General features: G+C 37.9%; 1 protein-coding gene across 1 annotated transcript in view; it reads left to right on the top strand.

Annotated features, from left to right (window-relative positions):
* NUP160 (nucleoporin 160) overlaps positions 1 to 10,389 on the top strand; it is a 76,446-nt gene that overhangs the window by 58,251 nt on the left and 7,806 nt on the right. The window contains exons 24-28 of the mRNA XM_007958509.1: positions 4,852 to 5,012; positions 7,247 to 7,307; positions 8,173 to 8,283; positions 8,481 to 8,604; positions 9,250 to 9,351. Coding sequence (XP_007956700.1) covers positions 4,852 to 5,012; positions 7,247 to 7,307; positions 8,173 to 8,283; positions 8,481 to 8,604; positions 9,250 to 9,351 — 559 coding nt within the window. The remainder of the gene's footprint in view (positions 1 to 4,851; positions 5,013 to 7,246; positions 7,308 to 8,172; positions 8,284 to 8,480; positions 8,605 to 9,249; positions 9,352 to 10,389) is intronic.

Consider the following 10,389-nt stretch of genomic DNA (forward strand, 5'->3'; position numbering starts at 1 on the left):
ATAGCATCAGAACTCTAAGCACCTGAGAGAGAGTGGGCACCTCCCAGAACATTGTTTTGTGCCACTCCCAACAGAAATACTCCAGGTGGACACTTTCAGCAATCAAAAGCTCCTCAGTTGCTCATAGCAAATCCCACCTTGAAGTTTACAAAGACTTATGGGTAGAAAAGCCACACAAAGTAATTTACTACACTGCATATATATAAAACCCCAGAAGAAAAATTTCCAACCAAGAATTACCTACCCAGCAAAATTGTTCTTCAAATATGAGGGTGAAATTAGGAGACTGCCAGATAAACAGAAATGAATGGAATTTGTTAAAAGCAGACCAATCTTACAAAAGATGTTAATTAAGGGCAGTCCTTTGGAAAGAGAATCAACAACAGCAAGCAACAACCCATGATTAACACACATGATGACATAACCCAGAAACCAACCCCAGTTATAGAAGTAACCAAAGTAAAATAAATTTACATGCTTACAAGGGAACTAGAGTCATAAATTGGTAAAAGAGGACAACTACAAACCAAAAATAAGGAATAAATAACGTAGTTACAGAACTTCTAAATGGTGAGGAAGTCAAGACAATTGTGAGATAGAATACACAGTTTTAAACTTGGGAAGAAAATAGTAAATCACAGGGTAACCTGAAAGAAAAATAATAAACTTTGCATCAAAATAAAAAAGAGAGGAAGCAGAAATATTTAGCAAATACGTAAATAATAGCAGTATAGGAGACAACGTGATTCATAAACATAATAAGCTCAATGCAAAAATTTACATAGAACAAAGAAGTCAGCAACACCATGAAAAAACTTACAACAAAATGACATCAATAAATTCATACTTGTTGATAATTATACAGAATGTAAATAGATTAAATGCACCACTTGAAATGGAGAGTTACAGACTGGATAAGAAAATATGACCCATCAATATGGTGTCTACAGGAGATTTACCTTAGACACAATGACAAAAAGAGACTAAAAATCAAAGGTTGGAAAAGATATATCAAGCAAATGGCAACCAAAAAAGGGCAGGCGTGCCAATATTAATTTTGGGTCAAATTGACTTTTAAGACAAAAATGACCATGAGAGACAAGGAAGGACATCATATAATCATCAAAGGATCAGTTGAACAAGAGGATGTAACCATAATAAATACCTGTGCACCCAATGAAAGGACCCCAAAATACATAAATCAAACTTTAACAGAATTGAAAAGACAATGAGATAACACCACAGTAACAGTAGGAGACTTTAATACACTACTTTGAATAAAAGGTAGAAGAAGTAGAAAGAAACTCAACAAAGATACAGAAGAACTATACAATATGATTAACCAACTTGACCTTATAGACATCTATAGCACACTTCACCCAACAGCAGTATAGTGTGCATTCTTTTCCAGCACACATGGAACATTCTCCAGGGTAGACCGTATGTTAGGCCACAAAGCAAGCCTCAATAAGTTTAAAATCATTGAAATGCTACAAAGCATCTTCTCAGATTACAGTTCTATAAAATTCAAAATTAACACTAAGAAGACCAACAGAAAAAGAGCAAATGTGGAAACTGACTAACACCCTCCTCAAAAATGACTGGGTGATAGAAGAAATAAAAAATGAAATTAAAAAATGCCTTGAATCAAACAAGAATGAAAACTCAACATACCAAAATCTTTGGGACACAGCAAAAGCAGCAATCAGACGGCAATCTATAGTAATAGATGTATACATTAAAAAAAGAAGGGTCAAAATCAACATCTTAACCCAACATCTCCAACAATTAGAAAAAGAGCAGCAAAAGAAGCCTACGGTTACCAGAAAAGAAATAATAAAGATTCAAGCAGAAATAAATGAACAGAAAATAGACAATAGAAAAGGTAAACAAGACTAGAAATTGATTCTTCAAAAAGATTAATAATATTGACAAACCATTGGCAAACTTAACAAAAGAAAAGGAGAAGATGCAAATAACACGAATAAAAAAATGAAAAGGGTGACATCACAACAGAACCAACAGGAATAAAAAGAGTATCAGGATGGTGGTATAGTGCCTAAGGCATTTGACTGCTAACCAGAAGGCTGGTGGCTCAACCCCACCAGCCACTTCTCAGAAGGAGGATTGGGCAATCTACTTCCATAGAGATACCACCTCGGAAACCCAGGGAGGGATCGCTATGAGTCGGAAATGACTCAACAGCAGTGAGTATGAAGAATTGTACTATAAAAAATTTGAAAACCTAGAAGAAATGGACAGATTACTAGAAACACACTACTTACCTAAACTAACACAGACTGAGTTAGTAAACTTGAACAGACCCATAACAAAAGAAGAAATCAAACAGGTCATAAAATTACTAACAAAAAAAGTCCTAGCCAGATGGTTTCACTGGAGAACTCTACAGTCATTCAGAGAAGAGCTGATGCCAGTCATACTCAGACTGTTCCAGAACATGGAAAAGGATGGAATCCTCCCAAATTCGTTTTATGAAGCAAGCATACCCCTGATACCAAAATCAAGCAAAGACAGCACTAGAAAGGAAAACTACAGACCAATATCCTTCATGAATATAGACACAAAAATCTTCAACAAAATCCTAACCAATAGACTCTGACATAAAAAAATACATATATATCATGATCAGGTGGGATTCATACCAAGTATGCAAGGATAGTTTAACATTAGAAAAACAATCAACATTATCTATCCCATAAGTAAAATAAAAGAATCACATGATCATATCAATCAATGCAGAAAAAGCATTTGATAAAATCCAGCACCCATTCCTGATCAAAACTCTCAGAAAAATAGGAATAGAAGGGGAATTCCTCAACTTGATGAAGGGCATATATGCTGAAATAGTATTTCTCTTTCCAACTTTTTAAGGAGTCACCATTAGAATTGATAGAGGTCATTTGTAGTCATGTTCTTAATGTTCCTAATAACAAAACATGTGAACATATAGTTCTCTTAATCATCCAGGAAGAGAAACACAAATGATTAAAGAGCTCTCATTCATTTGCATTCACAGTAACAATATCCATTACGTCAACTTGATAGAGATCAATTTTAGCCAGGTTAATGTTCAGGTCTTTCAGGAGCAAGGCTGTTTAAACACAATGTCTTATGTATTATAGGCGCTCAGGAAATATTTGTTAGGATGAAAAATAAATTGAGAACTCAAAGATTTTTAAATGCTAATTTCAGGAATGCAGCTCCCAAATACTGTATTTTTCAGTGATTTCATTCAACTTACACAACTGAAGTATAGGAATAAGAAACTGTTCCTTTTTTTTTTTTTCCAAGTAAATTTATTTTCTTGTTGTTGAGAATATACACAGCAAAACACACACCAATTCATCAGTTTCTACAAGTGCAGTTCATTGACAGTGTTACATCCTTCCAGTTGTTTAACTGTTCTCAACCTCCTTTTCCAAGTTGTTCCCTCCCCCATTAACATAAACTCGTTGCCCCCTAAGGTACCTCTAATTTTTCTGAGTTGCTCTTGTCACTTTGATCTCATATAAATAGTCTTAAAAGAGCATAATGCTCAAGGCAGACTTTTTCACTGGTTACAAGCTAAACTGTTACTTGGATTTTAGAAGACTTCAAGGGATATTTTTGGTTTAAGGTTTAAGACTGTCTCAGGGCAGTAGTTTCAGGGGTTCATCCAGACTCCATGGAACCAAAGAGTCTGGAGTCCATGAGAATTTGTAATTCTGTTCTTCTACAGAATCTTTGATTAAAATATTCAGGCACCATCCAGTTTTTCTTGTCTCATGGCAAAGGAGGCAGATGTTCAAGGAGGCAACGGGCCACTCGTTCCATTTCCTCCTCCTGTTCCTAACCTGCCTTCCTCTGTTGTTCCAGGCATGCAGAGACCAACTGTTCATACCTTGGATAGCCACTTACTAGCTTTTAAGACTCCGGGCACTACGCAGTGAACTAGGCGGTAGAACTGAAGCACTAAACACATTATTAGGCCAAGTAACTGGGATGTCCTATGAAACCATGACCCTAAACTTCCAAACCAAGGAACCAAATATATATATATATGCAGTCTCAGCAGCTACTTTTTTTTTTTTTTAAGCCAATTCAAGTGTTTACAGGTATACAACTTACTGCCAGCAATTACAAATAATTGGTTATACAGCCCTATCCTTAATGCAATTTTTCCATCACCATTAGCCTTTCTCCCCATGTATAAATGTCTCTGTCATACAATATCTGCTTTTTTGAGATGGATTATGTTTCACACACATAATGTCTTCAAGCTCATCTACATTGTAGTATGTATCAAGACTTTATTTTTCCTGCTGGGTGAGTAGTACTAGAGGCTGTATTCTTGAATAAAAGTCCCTGGGGCACAAATGGTTTGCACTTAACTACTAACATAGAGCTTGGCAGTTCGAACCTACCCAGTGACACCACGGAAGAAAAGCCCAGCATTCTGCTTCTGTAGAGGTTACAGCCAAGAAAGCCCTGTGGAGCAGTTCTACTCTGCAGCACGTAGGGGCTCCATGAATCAGACCAAGAGGTTTGGGCATTTTTGTTGGCTCTTGAGTAGTGCATCCACATGCTTCTGGTCTCAGACTCATGGTTGCGGATGGTGCAATGTGACGGAGACAAGCTTTCTAAATTATGGATGGGTTTTTGCCTTGGGTACATGAAGGTAGTATTTGAAGTCAAAAGGAGTGTTTCATATGATTTTCTTGTTGTTTTAAGTTAGTTAAACTCAATTTTGTTTTAAATTTTAATCTTTGATAAGTATAACACATTCTCTGCCTATGTCTCTAAAGAAACATATTTTTGAAATTCTAAGGTCTATTTATTATTGCTTCATAGCTGGCACAGTGATGTTTGAGTATGGAATGCGTCTTGGCAGAGAGGTTCGAACGCTGCGGGGACTTGAGAAGCAAGGCTCCTGTTATCTGGCGGCTATTAATTGTTTACGGCTCATTCGTCCAGAATATGCATGGATTGTGCAGCCAGTGTCCGGTGCAGTGGTATGAAAACTTTACATCCTGAAAGTTGGGGATCACTTAGCATATTTGATTTGGTCTTTTCAAAACTGTTACCTCATTTTGCTTCATTTCATTTAAAATTTCTACTGGGATATTTGCAAACTTAATCTATTTTGAGACAGTTACTATATTATCATTGTCCCTTTGTTGTTGTTTTTGTTGTTCCCTTTAGTTCCCAAATTCCAAATTCTCACAGGAAGAAGTATTACACAATGGTTTTAGAGTTAGATGTGATTGGTGCTAGGCAAATAAATTAATTTTTTGCAGTCTGATCATCCCCATTCTCTTACATAAAATAGAGATGATGATGATAATAGTATCTCCCTCAAGGATTGTTTTGAGGATTAAATGAAATAATTTATGTAAATTATTTAAGTTAGGATAACATTAGTGCCTGGAATACAGAGAAACTATAAGTTAAAAAAAAAAAAAAAAAACAGTTGCCATCTAGTCAGTTCTGTCTCATGGTAACTTCATTTATGTCAGAGTAGAACTGCTCCATGGGGTTTTCAGTGGCTGACTTTCTTCAGATGGCCTTTCTTTTGAGGTGCCTCTAGGTGGACTTGAACCTGCAAGCTTTCAGTTAGCAGCCAAGCACTTAACCATTTTTAATACCTAGAGGCTGGCACACAGAAAGTGCTCAAGTGATAGCTGCTTTTATTTCAATCATGTTTGTTAATTTAACCTATAGTTTTTTTTCTGTAATGCTGGTGGGGTCATATATGTCCATCTACATTTTGTTGTGCAGTTCCTGCACTTATTAGCCCACTGCCCAGAGTTATGGCTGGCTAATGTAACTCTGGAACCAAGAAAAGACCAAATCTATGCCTTTGGATTCCATAACTTTTTGTAGCTAAGTGAGCCAGCTGCTCAAATGCTCCTGTTTCATTGTCTGATAGTTAATGAATACAAGTACCTTTGTCAGAAGGCTGTACTCCTTGAAATAATTAAAAAAAAAAATTTTTGTGTGTGTGGTTTGAGTGAAATTCTACAGAGCAAATCAGTTTTCTATTCCACAATTTACACATATTTTGTTTTATAACATTAGTTGCAGTCCCTTGATGTAACAGTACTCTTGCTCCTTCTCTAGGTTCCCTGTTTCCATTAGTCCTTCTTTCCTGCCTCTGAGCTTTGTTTTTGGGCAAGTGCTGCCCTTTTGGTTGTGGTTGATTATCTGAGGAGTATATTCCTCATGAGTGTTATCATTCACTTTTATAGGTCTGTCTGTCATTTGGCTGCAAGGTGTTCCCTAGGGATGGGTTCAGTTCCATGTTTGAAGAGTGTCTAAAGGCCATAGTCTCGGGTTCACCAGTCTCTGTCCGACCAAGAAATCCAGTCTTTTTTAATGGTTTTGAATTGTCTTCTATATTTTTCTCCCATTCCGTCCAAGACCACCTGTGGTCCTGATCAGAGCAGTTGGGATGGTAGCTGGGCACCATCTAGTTCTTCTGGTCTCAGGTTAGTGGAGGCTGAGGCTCCCATGGTCCATTAGTCCTTTGGACTCATTGTTTCCTTGAGCCTTTGATTTTTTTTCACTTGTCTTTCCTCTAAGACCAGTAGTTCCATCTTAGATGGCCATTGGCAAGCTTTTAAGACCCTAGTCGCTACTTATCACAGTAAGATGTAGAACATTGTCTTTGTAAACTGTGTTAGGCCAGTTGACTTAGCTGTCCTCAGAGACTAAGCCCCCAAGCCCAGTGACTTATTCCCACAAGGTGTTTGGTTACGGCTAAGAAGTTTTCCAAACTTTGCCCCCTATATACTCTATTCATGGGGCTATCTATTTACAACACATACAAATATGTGTGTAGAAATACTCTCTGCCAAACTTTTATATGGTTGTGGGTGTAGTCCCGTTTACCTACCCATACCTGTTGAGCTTGCATGTCTGCCTGTGTGTCCACTCATAGGTTATTGTTTTTATTACTGATATGGCAGAAGTGTATGGAATAGTATTTACCTCAGTTGTCTGTAACTCTCGTGCACCTCTCAGTGTCTTCCTTTGCCTTAGTGATAACGTGTTGATCTCCTTCTTACTGTATGTTGCCTCTCCCTTCCCTCAAATCAATACTTATTATCTAGTGATTTTTGCCTCGCTTCCCCCATCTTGAAATAAAAATAATTTATATTGAGAATTTAAGTGTGTAAAGTGAATAACCACTAAGGACATCAAAATTTTGTTTTTCACAATTAAGTCACTTGTTTTGTCTTGTCAGTACAATCGCCCTGGCGCATCCCCCAAGAGGAATCATGATGGAGAATGTACCGCTGCCCCGAGTGAGTCAGCCTCCACCTGAGTCTTTGTTGGGCTGGAGTATATTTTTTAAATACTATGAAGTTCCTTTTCAGTTCAGTTTCAACATTTTAATTTGTTAAAGGTTGTCTGCTAGCCCCTTAAAAAGTTTTTGTGATGGTATGAAAACTGAAAAGGCTTAAAAGAAAGAGTGCATTTGCTATTGTTGGTTGTGGTATTTAAATCAGTTTAGTGCCAAACATTTTTATCAGGTTCTTTTGATATTATCAAATAGGTATAATATCCTTCCATAAAGAGTTTAGACTCCAGTGTTGGACATCCCTGGGTTCTAAGTCTACCTTTCTTATCTTGGGCAAGTTCCTTTCTACATGATAAAGGGAAAGATAACAATATTTCAGTTACCAGAATTCAATACAATTTCATCTAAAGAACCTTGTAAGCACTCCCTCAACTGCAGCTGTTACTAGGATACTTGAATTTGACACAACTGTCTGCAGTCTAGGAACTATGAGTGTGAAGCAGCAATGTTGCTGTACTTTCTCCGTCAGCTTTTAGTGGGCCCCTTGTTTTCTTCTCTATTCCATGCCTTTGGAGATGAAATTGAATGTTACTTAACATCTAGTGGAAGTAGACTAAAAGTATGCTACCAGGAGCTCTGGTAGCATAGTGCCTAAGGTTCAAACCCATCAGCCACTCCTTGGAAGGAAGATTGGTCGATCCTACTTCTGTAGTGATACTGCCTCGGAAACCCAAGGAGGGGTCACTATGAGTCGGGTGCAACTCGACAGCATATAACAACAACAACAGTGGAAGTAAGAAAATTGAGTTCATCTTGTAGTTACTTGCTTTGTACTCTGGGAATTGAATATGTATTTCTTTGGTTTCTAGCAAATCGACAAATTGAAATATTGGAACTGGAAGATCTGGAGAAAGAGTGTTCCTTGGCTCGCATTCGCCTCACTTTGGCTCAGCACGACTCATCAGCAGTTGCAGTTGCAGGTAGGACTGCTGCTGTGAGAGCCTCTTACCTGCCAGTACCAAAAGCACATGGTAGGGCCAGGCTGTGGACATACTGTGCTAGATGGGTAGAAAGCATGTCATTGTACCTCTGAGATACTCATCAACAAAGCTAAATCTTTGGACATATTTGCATATTTCCATTGGTGGCCCTGAGTAGTCTTTCTCCATCTCCACAGGAAGTTCTTCAGCAGAGGAGATGGTCACCCTCCTGGTCCAGGCTGGCCTCTTTGACACTGCCATATCACTCTGTCAGACTTTCAAGCTTCCCTTAACCCCAGTCTTTGAGGGACTTGCTTTCAGGTATGTATTAAATTATCTTTTTATAGTCTTAATTTTCTAACACAAATATTATTATACTGGTGCTTAGTGCAAAGCAGTAGTCACAGACCTGTAATAGCTTAAAGCTATTTTAGGTTTAAAGAAGTATTTTGTTCAGTCCACACAACTTTAAATTCTTTTTCAGTTAAATGATTATGATTAAAATTAAGGTGATTTTACATTTTTTTTTAAATCTAGATTTTGCCTTCTCTTGAGAAATCAAAGATCCATGGGTCCACATTCCCACATGACTGATAACCTGGGTTAAATATTGACCATTGTAGACAGAGCATGTCCCCTCTTCAGTCCTCTAGGAAATCTGTCAGCCCTTTAGGAAAGAGGTTTTTACTTATGTTACTTTTTACCTACTATTAGTCAAGTAGCCTGTGAATTAGAAGTATTCAGTAATTTTTCTCTCAGAAGTAAATTATCTCCTAACAGTTACTGGTGACTCCTTGGCCCATCCAGTTGTGTTGCTGTGAGGCGACAGAAGAGCTGATAACCCTGTAGTGAATTCAACAAAAGACTAGGGCTGAAGTGGTGGTTTTCTTTCTCTATTTTAGTAGCAAAATAACGTGGAGCTTTTCAGCCATTAGTGTGCTGTGTGTGCGACCCTTTTTCTTGCAGATGCATCAAACTGCAGTTTGGGGGAGAGGCTGCACAAGCAGAAGCCTGGGCCTGGCTCGCAGCCAATCAGCTCTCGTCAGTCATCACAACTAAGGAGTCCAGGTATCTCTCTGCTGGTCGTCTAGCCTCGGTTGGGCTTCCCCATCAGAAAGCTTTGGCCCTCTATTGTTGATTAAATTGTCATGCACAGATCTTTTCTTTGCTAAGTTTTTGTCAGAACTGAGTGGTTTTATAATTAATGAGACGTTGTGTAATTTATCATCCAAACCAGGACACCTTTGACTATGAAATGTCTCCTAACCTCCTTTTCCATATCCACCTCCTCAGAGACTTACTATATTGTATCATCAAGAAAAGGTACTCTGAATTGTACTTGGTTGCCAGACGTGCTGTTTCTTTTTCCATCATTCCTTCATTGAGCTGGCACTGCATGGTTGTTATCACAGTGTCCTCTGATAGCTTGTCTCCGGCTACCGCTTAGCGGTCTGTCACCCACCATCCTCCATTGCCTACCGTGGCATCTTCAGGATTCCTCTCCAGATACTTCCCTGATGCACTTGATCAGTGTCTACCTGTTTGTGCTTTGGTTTCTTCAGAATCCTCTAACAACTCTTGCTGTCAGTAAACTTGCTTGTCTTGAATTGCATTTGCAATTTGTATAATAGAGCTGGGTACTTTAGAGTTGTAAGATTTTAGAATTTGGAAGTCTTCTAGCATTAATTTTCAGCCAAATTAGCACATCAGAATCACTTATTACAGATTATGGGACATCACCCTAGGTTTCTAAATCAAAATTCTATATGTTTCTAATGCTCAACCAGAGTGAAGAACCAGTGATCTGAGCCAATCCCCCTATTTTAGAGATAAAGGAATTATAAGTGAATTGTGCAGTAAAATAAATGTGTGCTTTAGTAGAGAAGTATGAGAAATTCAAGTCACCTAGTTTCGAGTATTATGGGTAGGATGGAGTTCTGTTTCTGCAGCTCTCAGTTGGTCCTGACGTAAATCGGATTTTCTTTTTTTTAGTTTTCATTGTTAATCCCTTTTATTCTTTTTTTTTTTTTTAGGATTTGGGTGAAGATTTACAGAGTAAATTCACTTTTCATACAGTAGTTCACATATACTTTGTCTCATGTCATT

The sequence above is a fragment of the Orycteropus afer genome, unplaced genomic scaffold (assembly GCF_000298275.1).
Source record: "Orycteropus afer afer isolate SDZICR_OR568_19922 unplaced genomic scaffold, OryAfe1.0 scaffold00997, whole genome shotgun sequence".
NCBI lineage: Eukaryota > Metazoa > Chordata > Mammalia > Tubulidentata > Orycteropodidae > Orycteropus > Orycteropus afer.